This window comes from Tyto alba, unplaced genomic scaffold (genome assembly GCF_018691265.1).
Source record: "Tyto alba isolate M040663 unplaced genomic scaffold, T.alba_DEE_v4.0 Super-Scaffold_2, whole genome shotgun sequence".
Lineage (NCBI taxonomy): Eukaryota > Metazoa > Chordata > Aves > Strigiformes > Tytonidae > Tyto > Tyto alba.
In genome coordinates this window covers 34,935,583-34,949,437 of record NW_024881282.1, presented here as the reverse complement: position 1 = coordinate 34,949,437, position 13,855 = coordinate 34,935,583, and the positions used below count along the sequence as shown (strand labels likewise).

The 13,855-nt window shown below is 58.3% G+C and overlaps 1 protein-coding gene across 1 annotated transcript; it reads left to right on the top strand.

Annotated features, from left to right (window-relative positions):
- Positions 1-1,452: 1,452 nt before the first annotated feature.
- PMM1 (phosphomannomutase 1) lies at positions 1,453-13,765 on the top strand. Its single transcript, XM_042792510.1, has 8 exons — positions 1,453-1,603; positions 1,730-1,847; positions 2,765-2,841; positions 3,056-3,147; positions 5,455-5,554; positions 6,425-6,500; positions 9,754-9,869; positions 10,664-13,765. The coding sequence occupies exons 1-8, from the start codon at positions 1,532-1,534 to the stop codon at positions 10,784-10,786; spliced, it is 774 nt and encodes a 257-aa protein (XP_042648444.1). The 5' UTR covers positions 1,453-1,531; the 3' UTR covers positions 10,787-13,765.
- Positions 13,766-13,855: the final 90 nt, after the last annotated feature.

The window sequence follows — 13,855 nt, the reverse complement described above, 5'->3', positions numbered from 1 at the left end:
TAAATGGCTGCTAAGCGGCTCAAGGTAAAAGTGGCTGCAAGAAATAGATTTGGCTTAGTGCAGAGGAGTGGGGGCTGAAACCTGCACTTCTCCAGTGGAAATATCAGCTGTTAACAGCATCCTGTTAGAAATGCCAGGTGAGGCAGCGGGACTGGCGGGGTGGGTGCGCGCTGCCCCTGCCCCCTTCCTGAGGGCACAGAAACTCCCAGAGGAGCTGAGCTTACCCAGCCCCTAAAGGCGGGGGGGGCACTGCGGTAACGACAGCGAATGTGAAGACACATCCCCCTCCACACACACACCCCCACACACACACACCCCCACTAAACTCCCAGGCCCTTCGTTAGGGCACTAAAGCAAACGATTTGACGAAAATTGCTGAAGCGGGGGAAGCCGTTCCAGCCCCGCAGGTTGCGGCGACATCGGAGGGGACTTCGGAGGCACGGGGGGGGGGGGGGGGGGGATGGGGGTGTAGGGGTGACGGGTGTGTGTTTGTGTGTGTGTGTGTGTGTGTGTGTAGGGGGGGTGGTCCTGTGTGTGGGTGTGTGTAGGGGTGTGTGGGTGTGTGTGTGTGTGTGGGTGTGTGTAGGGGGGGTGGTCCTGTGTGTGTGTGTGTGTGTAGGGGGGGTGGTCCTGTGTGTGTGTGTGTGTGTAGGGGTGTGTGGGGGTGTGGGGGTGTGTGGGGGTGTGTGTAGGGGGGGTGGTCCTGTGTGTGTGTGTGTGTGTAGGGGTGTGTGGGTGTGTGTGGGTGGGTGTGTGTGTGTGTAGGGGGGGTGGTCCTGTGTGTGTGTGTGTGTGTGTGTAGGGGGGGTGGTCCTGTGTGTGTGTGTGTAGGGGTGTGTGGGGGTGTGTGTGTAGGGGGGGTGGTCCTGTGTGTGTGTGTGTGTGTAGGGGTGTGTGGGGGTGTGTGTGTAGGGGGGGTGGTCCTGTGTGTGTGTGTGTGTGTAGGGGGGGTGGTCCTGTGTGTGTGTGTGTGTGTGTGTGTGTAGGGAGGGGGGTGGGTGTGTGTGTGTGTGTGGGTGTGTGTGTGTGGGTGGGTGTGTGTGTAGGGGGGGTGGTCCTGTGTGTGTGTGTGTGTGTGTAGGGGTGTGTGGGGGTGTGTGTGTGTGTGTGTGGGTGTGTGTAGGGGGGGTGGTCCTGTGTGTGTGTGTGTGTGTAGGGGTGTGTGGGGGTGTGTGTGTGTGTGTGTGTAGGGGGGGTGGTCCTGTGTGTGTGTGTGTGTGTGTAGGGGTGTGTGGGGGTGTGTGTGTAGGGGGGGTGGTCCTGTGTGTGTGTGTGTGTGTGTAGGGGGGTGTGTGTGTGTAGGGGGGTGGTCCTGTGTGTGTGTGTGTGTGTGTGTGTGTGTGTGTGTGTGTAGGGAGGGGGGTGAGTGTGTGTGTGTGTGTGTGGGTGGGTGGGTGGGTGTGTGTGTGTGTGGGTGTGTGTGTGTGTAGGGGGGTGGTCCGTGAGGCCGGTGCGGCGGCTGCCCGGGGAGGGCGGCGCGGCCGCCATCGCCTCCCCGGCGCGGTCCCGCCTCCCGCTCGCAGAGGCCGGGATGGCGGCGGCGGCGAGGGGCCGGGTGCTGTGCCTCTTCGACGTGGACGGGACCCTGACGCCGGCTCGGCAGGTAGCCAAGGCCCGTGGAAGGGGTGGGGTGGGGTGGGGTGGGGGTGGGTTTTGGCGGCGGGCTGAGGTCCGAGCGTGGCGGGGCTCGTCCCGCCGGCTCCGGCCTCACCCGCTGCTTCCCCGCCAGAAAATCGAGCCGGAGGTGGACGCGTTCCTGCGGGAGCTGCGGGAGAGGGTGCACATCGGCGTGGTGGGAGGCTCCGACTATGCCAAGATAGCCGAGCAGCTGGGGGACGGGGACGAAGGTGAGGCGCGGCCGGTGAGGTCTCCCCGACGTCGCCCTGGGGCTTAAAACCGACCCCAATCCCGCCCTTGGGGCGCCCGGGCGGGACCCGCCGCTCGGCTCCTTCTCCCTCTGCGGAGGAGCCGGCAGGGATGCTCCAACCCACGCCGGCGGCTCCGGCGTCGGGTTTGTACGAGCTTCATCCGGGCTCGGACAGACACACGGACACACACACACAGACACACAGAGCGGGCAGGAGGCCCTTGCAAATTCAGCCTCCCTGCTGCTCCATGGTGGGGTCTCCTGGGGGGGGGGGGGGGGGGGGGGGCGGTTCTTCATAGTATTCAGACAGGGACACGGGGCAGAGGAGGGAGTGGGAGGGCAAGGGGGCAGCCCCTGCGCCCTCCACCTTGTTTTCCTTCTCTGGCAGGGATGCCAAGCACGGCCGGGCTCCGAGCTCAGCCTCCTGCCTCCTTAGAGGAGGGAGGCTGAGAAATTCCCTGCTGAGGCCGATTGCTGAGTCGGCGGTGCTGTGTGTCGGGGTCGCAGGAGGGGCTGGAGTTAGATAACCAGTAACTGCACATCGCCCCAGCACCCTGGCAGTGGGGAGGGGAAGACATCAGAATAACGAGCACGTGGTTGAAAGCCTGACATTTTGGAGCCCTTATCTTTGGCCTGCCACTGATTCAGCCTGTGACCTCGGGCAGGTCATTTCCCCCCCTGTGTGCGTCAGCTCCCCCACCTGTGAGCAGAAGATAATCTTCTTGCCCACTTTGCAGAGAGTGAGGAGGGTCGGTGGCCCTTTGCGAAGCACGGGAGATGTGGAAAGCGCGGCACTAAGGGCCCGCGAGGATGGCTGACTCAGTCCTGAGCCCAGTCCTTTTGGCTCCTTTTCCCAGGCAGTGCTGATGTTTGCTCTTTTGTTTCCTCTCCCTTCAGTCATCAATAAGTTTGACTACGTTTTCGCAGAGAACGGCACGGTGCAATACAAGAATGGGCAGCTGGTCTCCAAGCAGGTAGGTCCAGCTCCCCTTGCAGCCACGGCTCTCCTTCCCCATCCCCGGGCAGCCCCTGTGCTGGGGGGAGCAGTGCCTGGCCCCGGGCAGATGAGCAGCCTCTTCTCATCTCCCCAAATGCCAGATCTGAATGTTCTACTCCTCCCAGTCGTGTTCTCGATTGGGCTTCACAGGAGGTCTAGCTTCTTCCTCGCTGCCCCTTCTCCTCACGCAGGCCATTCAGGACCACTTGGGGGAAGAGCTGCTGCAGGAGCTGATCAACTTCTGCCTCAACTACATGGCGCTGCTGAAGCTGCCCAAGAAACGGTAAGAGCCCTGGTCTGTGCAAATGGCAGTCGTATCACTGATTTCTAAGGGAGCTCTGGGCTCCAGAGCTCTCCTAAGAACCGCTGAGCTACTGAGCTTGTCTCGCTCCAGGTTGTCTTAGGATTTAGAGGCTCTGTGTATGATCACTGTCCCAATGAGCTGGGCACTGTGTGCAAATAATGGAGGAGGGTCTTTGTTCTGAAGAGTCTGCACTATTTTTTAGCATAACGCCTGCTCTTTTGCCCCTCGGATTTTCTTCCTGGGGAAGCAGGGTGCAGTCACTGTGTGCATCTCATTCCGGACAACGGTACCAGCTTGTTACTGGTCAGAGCATCAGACATCATTGGTTGTGTGAGTTTCCAAACAGACGAACAATGGCTCTTAAGATGGGAGATCCAGCGACTGAGCACAGAGTTTCACACTGTTTCTAACCCAGTGTTGCTCGGTGGCACTGGTAATAGGCCTGTGCCTGCTCTGCCCCCAACCATGTGTTCCTGCCTGCTTCCCCCCCATGAGATCCAGCAGCCACAGGGTGAGTTGGGTTGGTACACCTCCTCTGATGGAAGACTAGGCCACTGCCAGGAAAGAAAAGGGTAGTTTTTCACTGGATCAGCTCCCTCTGTTACCACAGGAAAGAGAAAGAGGGAACAGATGGCATGAAGGTGGAAGGGGGCGAGCAGGAGGACCTTTTCCAGAGGCAGCCTGCAGTTAACCCAGCCTGGGTGCAGTGTCAAACCGCCCCTCAGACCACAGTTTCACAAATGCTTGAAGCCAGCGTGAGCCAGCAGTGCTGTTGAAAGCAGCAGCTCGGCCCTCCCCTCGCCCTGGCTGGTTTGTTCCTGCTCTCCCCTTGTGTTTGTACAGTGAGCCCGAGCAGGCGAGCTCTCTGGCTGAAGCTAAGCTGGTAAAAGTTAATAATCTGTGGTCCAGATTAGTTGCCTGATGTGAGTCACCACGTGGCAATACAAGGGCCGGTGAGAGAGGCCAGGGTGGCTCCTTGCGGCTGAACGTGCCCCCAAAAGCGTGGGCTGGGACCCAGGACCCTCGAGGCTCTTTGGTTGCCTCATTGCTGTCTGGTTGCCCAACAGCCTGGTGAAGTTGCAGCTCCCAAGTGCCTCTGTGGATTTAGGCTTATGGGATTTCTAGCAGCGCAAGGACTTTAACCCACATCTCCCGAGCCTTGGCCGGCGGCGTGAGCCACCAAACCCTTGGTGCTGCAGAGATGCTGCTCCCAGACTGCAGGCGTGCGTGCCCGTGTGTCTGTTCCCCGTGGTGTTCTTCACTGTTACGAGACAGGAGGTAGGCAGTTTTTTCCCCCAGACTCAGAGTGGTAACCAGTTTATCACAGAGAAACAGCGGGCAGGGCTGGGAGGGACATCAGAGGGTTAATGAGCTCAGGGCTCCTCAGCTGGACAGGGAAAGGGATCTCCCTGCTCCAGCGAGGTTTCCACAAGACTTTCAATCTATTTTCAGACTGGCAGTGCTGCCATCCCCTGTTGTTTCTGCCTCACCAGTGCTGGTACCTGTCTGACCCCTTGGTGAGCTATTCCAAGGTGATAAGCAAGCAGAACTGGCTGCCTTTGTAGCAAAGAGAAAAGAAGGGAGCACTTTTCTGCCAGCTTAGCACTTTGAACCAGCCCACTGAGGAAGCGGCAGAGTAGTGATCCCAGTGCAAGGTTAGAGTGGCAAGCAGGAACTGGGTCCTGTCTGTGCAAGCTTAGAAAAGAGTTGCAAAGGTGCAGGGGGCAAGGGGGAGATACAAAGGCCTTGGAAGTCCGACCTGATTTGTGTCCCACGAGAAGGTCCCAATTGTTCATCAGCCTGCTGCCAGACAGCAGCAGCGAGTTACACTGACCCGTTCCATCCCACTGTCCCAAGGTACTGCCAGCTTCACCCAGCCCACCCAACTTTTCTTAAAAGCTTCCAGGGGTGGAGACGCCACAGTCTCATCAGGCAGCTGGACCAGTCCAGGCGATAGCTGTCCTTGCAGTTATTACATCATTAAAAAATGTTTCCTGTCATCTCACCTAAGCTCCTTGCTTCCAGCCTGTCCCCAGGGCACACAGGAACTGTTTAATCTGCTTCCCTGACATTCTCCTTTTATAAAAGTATGGGACTCTTGAGGACCTTAAGCGGAGTTGTCGATGCCTGGTCTCTGCCTGGCGTGAAGCACCCATGAGTGGGCATGACTTCTCCCCTCCTGCATGTCTCTGCAGGGACTCCATGCCTCGCCGAGCAGCCATTCCCCTGGAAAGGTCTGTTTTTCTCTCCCTGTCCCAGTAACCTTTTGCCCTTGCCCACCCACAGAGGAACCTTCATTGAGTTTCGCAACGGGATGCTGAACATCTCCCCCATCGGACGGAGCTGCACTCCAGAGGAGCGAATCGAGTTCTCTGAGCTGGACAAGGTACACAGGCCGGACTCGGGCTCACCCTCCCCCTCGCTGGTTTTGCACCACCACAGATCTGGGGTCTTACCTGCTTCCCCCCTTCTCAAGAAGAAGGGAGGCCAGCTCCAAGCTGTGCACCGGCCCAACACATGCAGCAAGGTGGAGACTGGTCTCCGGGTCAGAAAACCCAGTGAGAGACACAGATGAAAGGCAGAATTTGACTTCATTAGGGACCACTGATGCAATGGGGTGGCCATCAGGATTTCTTGTGGGAGAGCCCCAGGGAATAAGACACTTATTTAGCAGGGTGTCTCCTCGTTTACAGTAACCAAAGAGAGAATTGTACTGAAAACCTGAGAGACCTAAACTTCCCAGGTTGCACCACCCCTCCAGGCTGGCCCAGCAGCTGTCTTCTCTCTCCCACTCCCCCAGCCCCAACAGAGCTGGAACTAATGGGTCTTCCAGACTGGGTGGGCCACAGCAGGTCTGCTGGGCAGATTTCTGGAGCACTTGGCCCACGCCCCAGGCGGGGGGGGGGCAGCGAGTCCTGGGATGGAGAGACTTATCAAGGCTTTGCAAGCAAAGCTGGAGACTTTGGGTTGTGAACTGGGCTTCTGGGAAATAGAAGCAATTGCATTTCATTCAAGGAAGGGCTGGGATCTGCTCTTCCCAGGAGCCTCCTGGAGCTGCCCTGATCTGGTGGCTTTTTCAGCAGACTGGGCAGGACTGGTGACAGCTGGCTAAATGGTGTTACACTGGGGGCAGGTGGGAAGGGAGGAATGCAATAAGCCAGAGCTGCCCAGCAGACAGCTGTATGGTAGCTTTTGGTAGACTGTCAACACCTAATTATTCAAACCCTCCTTCCTTCCCTTTCCTCCTTCTCCACAGAAAGAGCGAATCCGGGAGAAGTTTGTGGCAGCCTTGCAGAGGGAGTTTGCTGGCAAAGGCCTGCGTTTCTCTCGAGGTGAGCAGAGGGGGCTTCCCTGGCTTTGCCTTGGCCTCTTTATTGTGTTTCCCATCAAATGCTGGGAAAGGGAGTGGGAATCCTAGCTCTTCCCTCCGGGGGCCTAGAGACCCCAGTAAGGGCACAAGGAGTTTCTATTCCTGGAGAGCCATCACGGGGCTGTCACGTTGGCATTCACAGCGGGGTGACAGCAGAGAATAAAGCGTGCTGCAGATTTGCCTCCCTGCGAATCAGGCAGCCAGACAGGTTTCTGGCCCACGACATTCTCCCTGTCTTAATTCCAGTTAGCTCTGCAGAGCCCACCCCTGCCCAGGAGATCTGTCCTGACTCAGGCGTCAGCAGCAAGGTAGTCCTCTCTGGGAATGCCATGGTGTAAGGGAGACAGGAGCCTCATGCATGTCTCGGCTCGGGTTTTGTTGGGAGGGTTGGCTGTGAGGGGAACATCTTTCTTCCTGGAGGAAGAGCTACTGAGAGGCAGGGAGTTTGCAGCTCCGTGCCATGGCCTTCTGCAGGGTCACTTCTTGGGGTGGAGGTACGCTCCTACAGCCAGCGTACCAAAGGGGAGGAACTGAAGGAGAGGCTTGAGCAATCCTGCAGGTCTGCCTGGGACAGGGAGGAAAATGAGGGTGTGTAAGTGGTGGGACTGAAGCAGAGTGATGGGTATGTGTGAGGTCAGAAGGTGCTGTGTGGCAGCCTAACCAAAGGGCAAGGGGGTGACGAGGCTGGGAGGTGGCAGGTGACACCCCGCTCTTGCACCCAGTGTGGGCCAGTACCAAGGATTGGGTCCTCCGAGAGCTTTCCTCCTGAGAGCCTCCCCTTGCCTTCAGCATCCTGCCAGGGGCATCCTGCACTGCCCACAGCACTGACACACACCGTTTGTCACAGCAGAGAAAGACAAGGTCCCCGCCACCGTGTCCCCGCAGGCAGGGGGGACGAGAGCAGAGCAATGGGGCTTTTCTCCTCTGACTTTGGGAAGCCACCATGAGGAGCCCAGCCCTGTTGTGTAAAAGCATGAAGACAAGGGGGGCTGTGGGCCCCCCGCTCCTCCACAAAGAATACGCGGGGTGTCTCAGGTCATGCATCCAAAACCAGGGACACGTGAAAATGGGGCTCTTCTGCCAAACTGGATCCATGTGCCTTGTCCCAGGCTGTGGAGGATGCAAGCCCCCGAGGTGGTGAGAGATCTCCCTGCAATCCCTCAGACTCGTGCTCTGCCTAGGCAAGGGACAGTGCTGGCTGTCCTCCACACCACCTCTTCTCCCTTTGATTTCCTACCCTCTCCAGCTGGCATCGGGAGCCCCTTCTTGCTGCCCATCTCTGTTTAAAAGGCCAGAACACAATGAAATGCACCGTTTTTCACAGGTAAATGGTTTTGGATACAAAACCAGAAAGGATTTTAATGAGGTCAGCCAAGTTTAGCTCCTGCTCTGATGCTGGCTCCTTCTGCGAGCCTGGGGGCATCCCCATCCCTGAGCTCATAGGGCACTTGCTCCCGTGCATGCCACAGTGCCCTGCCTGGGGCATCCTGTCTGGTAGTGAATCCTCTGCCCCGAGCTGGACCCACATGCTCCATCCCCAGCTCCTCAGGCTTCAAGGAGAGGTGATTTGGGATCCCCAAACCAACAGGGACACCTCAACCAGCCAGGGAGGAACATCAGGACGTGCATGTTTGAACAGCCCAGGGGATCAGTGCCTCTCCTCCATCAGGGATCATCCCTGTGGGTACTTGTCTACTCACCCCCTTCCTAGGAGAGGCAGGGTTATGATTTGTGAAGGAGAGCGTGAAGCTCCAGGGTTGCTGGTGGCCCAGTAGATTGTCTGAGGAAGTGGGGGGTCCCCTTGAAACCAAGAGGAGCAGAGATCTGAACTGGCAGGAGGATGCACATCCCAGCAAAAATCCCCGTTCCTCCCAGCTCTGAGCGACACAAACGTACGTGTGCCCTAAGTCATGGGCTTTGCTTTAGGAGGAACCTGTCACCTGTGTTGGTGCTGGGACAAGAGTCTGCCTCTGCAGCCAGTGCACACGGCGGGGCAGCCTGCCTCCACGCACCCCCAAAAGGCAGCATAGTTCTGAGGTAAACTCTGCCTGGTCTAAGAGCAAGGGCTAGGAAGTTCAGTAAAACCTTGGTGGCTCTGGGTGTCCATGTGCACATGTATGCATGCTCTGTGGGAAAACTCCCTTACCTCTATACGTGTGCCCCGTCTGTCTTGGTGCTACTTCAGATTTTGGCAACCCGCACTTGCCTCTTGTGGAGGGAGGTGACAGGCCAGGGTCATGCCCTGATGATGTCGTTGGGCTTGTGGTACCTCCGTGACAAGGTCCTTGGTCTCTGATCAGCGTGCAGAGCCTGCTTGGGGCCGGCTGGGACCCCCCCTGAGCTGTGCAGTGCCTGGGGGTTCGCGTTGTGGGCGCGGGGTGCTGGGAGCCCCCGGTGTCTGCAGGGTTCAGGAGCAGCGGTTTTTAGAGGGACCAGGGATGTCCACACAGGAGCCTAAGGAGAAAGAGTGGTGCCGGTCTCTGAGGGCATTGTCCCCCATTGGGACGCAGAACACGCTGGATGCCACCCGCAAGGTGTGACCCCCAAATCTCCCCTAGCAGTTGCATCTCTTGGGACCTCCCACCCCAGCACCCCTCCCTGCAACGCGCTGGCTGCTGCTTGCCGGCCTGCCTGCAGTCAGGGGAGCCGTGCCGGGGTCACCCCAGCCATGCCAATGTCACCCCAGCTGTGCCGAGGTCACCCCAGCCGTGCCAAGGTCACCCCAGCTGTGCCGAGGTCACCCCAGCTGTGCCGAGGTCACCCCAGCCATGCCAATGTCACCCCAGCCGTGCCAATGTCACCCCAGCCGTGCCGAGGTCACCCCAGCCATGCCGGGGTCACCCCAGCCATGCCAATGTCACCCCAGCTGTGCCGAGGTCCCCCCAGCCGTGCCGAGGTCCCCCCAGCTGTGCCAATGTCCCCCCAGCCGTACCGAGGTCACCCCAGCCGTGCCAATGTCACCCCAGCTGTGCCGAGGTCACCCCAGCCGTGCCGGGGTCACGCCAGTCTGTTGTCATAGGAACAGCATCTGCCACTCTCCTATCCACGTGCCAGAGAGACACACCAAGGCAGAGCTGGTGCCTGGCTGCTGTTTGGGGTGGGGGCTCCCCCCCCAGACATCCAGCCCTCTCCCCTCCTCCTGCCTGTCCCGGGGGGGACGGGACACCGTGCCGGTTCCCACCAGCGTTGCGCGATGCCCTCCCTTTTGCTGGCAGGTGGCATGATCAGCTTTGACGTCTTCCCGGAGGGCTGGGACAAGCGCTACTGCCTCAACGTGCTCGACGACGAGAGATTTGACACCATCCACTTCTTTGGGAACGAGACGACCCCTGTGAGTATGCCTCGCTCGCCCCACACGCGGCCACGTTCTCTCCCGCGTGGGGCTTGCTCCGTCATGAGTCCCCACGACCTGGGTCCGGCCTGCGGCTGGCACAGACCTCGTGGCAGCGCGAGGGGGAGAGGTGCTCGCACGTGGCGCAGGTTTGCGGCAGGCTCGTGATGGCCGCGGGCCCGCTGGGTCACGGGGAAATCACCTTGGATTCACTGTGCCGGGGAACAGGTCCACCTCAGCATCGCTTTCCTCCTCTTGGCACCCTCGGGAGAGGGGCAGCCACTCCTGTGGCCTGCAGGACCCGAAACGCAAGCTCCCAGCACTTAGCAGAGGGCTTTTCAACAGCAGGAGCAGCTTCACCTTCTCTTTAGAAAAGGATGGTGAAGGATGGTGCTTCCTTGCTGCTGTAGACCAGCTCGGCCATCCACTCGGCGCTTTCCAGATGATGGCAACCTCTGCTCCCCAAATGTGCCCACCCCACCTTCTGCTAGCCCCTCCGCAGGCAGGGCAGGGGTTAACCCTGGTCTCCTGGAAAAAGTTTGGCTGGTCTGGGACCTTCCTTCCCTGACTCAGAAGAGGGGAGGCATGAGGGAGGGAGCGGGGCTCCCAGCTCAGCCTCTCCTGCCTCCCTGGGCCAGCAGAGCCCTGACAGCCCCCTCCCAGCAGGTCCCTGCCCGCCCAGCCACTGGCTCCCACCCCAGCTGCTCACAGGATGGAGGAAGATGCAGATGCACAGATGAAGATGCTCCGGCGAGGCCCTGCTAATGCTTTCCTTATTTGCTATTCCCCTGCAGGGAGGGAACGATTATGAAATCTATGATGATCCCCGCACAGTGGGACACAGTGTCCTGTCCCCCCAGGACACGGTCCAGCGATGCCGTGAAATCTTCTTTCCAGAGAGAGCAAACGAGTGCTGACTGCCAGGTCCCCACAGCCCGTCCCCACCCTCTCCCCCTGCCAGGAAAAGCACCTTCATTTGAGGAATCTGCTCAGGGTAGACTGAAAAAAAAAAAAAAAAAAAAAAAAAAAACCAAACCACTTTCCAGAGCTGGTTGGGATGTAACACGTGTGTGTGTGCGGGTGGGTGTGCAGGAAGGGGTCTTTGCTGAGCGGCCCCTCGGCACTCCCCATCTACGGCTGGAGCTTGTGGGACCAGACCCTCCTCACCTTCAGAAAAACTTCTCTCTTGACAGTTCAGGCTGTAATGGGTGGCAATGCAGATGCTTTCTTGGTTGGAAGGCATTTGAAAGGGCCAGTCAGAAGAGCATGCGTGTGTCCCTGCTGTGCTCCCTTCCCTCTTTTTCGCTCTGTTTCTCTTAACACTTCTGCATCAGGGAACATGCAACTCACCTTTCTCTCCCCCTTGCACCTTGGCTGGGGAGGATGAGGCTGCTGAGGCCCCAGGCACTCTCACCAGAGCTGCCCGCTGCTGAAGCAAGAGGCCAGGAAAGCTGTTTGCTCCTAGCCCGTGGCAGGAAGGGGTAGCAGTGACCCCAGCTTGTTGCAACATTGTGCATCATAACAGAGAGGATCACCATGTCCTTCACCTCGGTGCCATACCATGCCAGTCCCTGCAGGTGACCTGGGAGTGACAGTGTTAAAATTACTCTGCTTCTACCCTGAGCTTTGCTCAGGTGCGTGAAGAAACTGATTCTCTCTTTAGGCTACAAAAAAAAAAAAAAAAAAAAAAAAGAAAAAAAAAAAAAGTTCTGCCTAGGGTTTATTTTCCATGTTGTGCAGAAGTTGTCAAGTCAGACCTTGCCTGGCCTGGCTGGAGGACCCCGGGTGCCTGGCATGTGCAGAGCACCCTGGGGAGCCCTTGGGGGCAGGCGGCTTCCCAGCAGGCTTCCCACCCGTGTGTCCATTAGGCATCACAGATGTGTCAGTGTAAAACCTTACCCAGGGCATTCATAACAGACCGAGTCCCCTTCCTTCCCTGGGCTCAGCTTCCCATCGTGCTGCCAGAGACATTTTTAGGGAGAGCCAACACAGGCCAGACCTTGTTTCCAGTGTCAGTGGAGGTGTGTGCTCAACAGTGCACTTGCTTTTCCACCCCATCTCGTTCCACACGCTTGCTTTACACGGTCACCTTTAGGGACTCAAGTTCTCCAGTGCAGCTGTCGTGTGTCCTTCTGCTCCTCTCTTCTCCTGGGTCTTCATGGGTTGCAAAACCACATCAGCTCTCCTTTGGCCCTTGACCTCCTCCCTCACATTCCCCCTTTATTCCTGGATGTTGCGCTGGGGTGTGTGACCACACTAGCCATGCTAGTCCCAGCTCGGCGCTTAAGAGGAGCTCAGGGATCCCCTCCAGGGAGAGGTCCTGCTTACAGCTCCCCAGGGCACACGTGTTTGGGGTTTGTGAACCTGGAGGGTGCCGGAGGATCCTGCAAAAGCTCTCCTCGTTGCTCCCTGGGAGCCTTTCTCAGTGCATCCCCGCTGGGATGGCACTGCTCCATCCCTTGGTCTTCTTTTCTCTCTTTTTCTCACTGTTCCTGCTTTCCTTGCCATTGTTCTTCACCTCCCACCTATCAGCTGGACGGCAGAGAGAAGTTTCTCAGCTGGTTACTGCCACTTAACCCAGGGGCTGAGTTCCTCAGGCGAGATATGTTGGTGCTTTTAGACCCAGGACAGGGCTCCCACGTTGCCACGGGCAGAGTCCTGAGTGGACCCTGGTCCTGGTGCCAGGGGTGCCATCTCCTCCACCTGACTACACCTCTTAACTCTACAACACATCAGGTCTGTAATGCATCACATTTGCACGAGCGTGGCGGTCTGCCCAGCATCTGGAAATCCCCAACAAATGCACAAATTCCTCTTTCTACCCAGTGAAGGTTTCTGCGTGGAAGAAGAGGACCCGTTGGGGAAGCCTGGATGCAGGGTACCCTTTGGTTTTGACCCTCCACTGCAACCGTCATGGAGGAATCGCGTGTTTTGTGGTTCCTTCTTCTCTGTTTCACTGTGGGTCGGGTTATGTGTGGGGTTGGGGGGGGGGTGGGGGGTGGTATTTTTCCTGTAAGTCTATTCAGAGTCAGCAGGGTCGTTAGCAAGCTTAGTGGCGAGAGAAGAGCAGGGCCTGGCCCTGAAGGCACGAGGCACGGGTGGTGGCCTTGGGGGTTGAGATGACTTTTTCGTATTTGAAGGGCAGGGCAGGCTCTGTCCAAGGCTGCTCCTGGTGGCAGCACGTCCCTTGCTCAGGGCGGGGGGAGTTGCAGGGCAAGCAGAGCAGAGGCAGGGATGACCTTCGAGGCACCAGCCGTCGCTTTCTCTGCTCGGGAGCTCACGTGTGCACGAGTGGGATCAAGTTCAGGAACCTTCCCTGGTTTTGTCTCTGTCTTATGCCAAGCTTGGGCTAGCTGAGGGCACCTCCCACCAGGAGACCCTACCCTGCCAGAGGGATGAGGAGGAGGGTGGCATCAGAAGTAGCTGGGGCAGCCCCAGGGTCTCAGTGTGGCAGAATGGTTGGGGGTGGAGGGGACCTTTGGAGGTCATCAGGTCCCACCTCCCTGCTCCAGCAGGGTCACCGAAAGCCCTGGCTGCCTGCGCTGTGTTTTCGCAGGCAGGGATGAGGCAGGGCGCCGGGGGTGGGAGGCCTGCACCAAGGGGACAGCGCACGCGTGTCCCTGAGGCCCCTTTGCCGTGACACTCCTCTCCCAGTGGGTGCCCACGGTGTGAGGGGGGGGTTTCCCCATGTACGCGTGAGCGAGCAGATGTGGCGGGCCCTGCGCCGGGGACCATCCTGCCATACGGCTCCGTATCTGTGCGAGACGGGCGGCTCCTGTCTGGCTGATACTAACTGTTAAATAAGAAATATATTTAAATACATATATATGTATATTTAAAAAAAAAAAAAAAAAGAAAAAAATAAAATCATATTAAAGCTAAAACACGCAGTGGTTGGAGGCAGCATGCGCTTTGTGCCGGGCTCTGCTGGGGTGAAACGCAGCCAGACGGCAGGCAGCCACACTTTGAAATCCCAGAGGCAGCGA

Excerpts from the sequence above, each read along its gene's own strand:
- PMM1 (XM_042792510.1), top strand. The coding sequence starts at position 1,532 with ATGGCGGCGGCGGCGAGGGGCCGGGTGCTGTGCCTCTTCGACGTGGAC. Across the intron at positions 1,848-2,764 it reads GCTGGGGGACGGGGACGAAG|TCATCAATAAGTTTGACTAC; the intron begins GTGAGGCGCGGC and ends CTCTCCCTTCAG. Across the intron at positions 5,555-6,424 it reads AGTTCTCTGAGCTGGACAAG|AAAGAGCGAATCCGGGAGAA; the intron begins GTACACAGGCCG and ends CCTTCTCCACAG.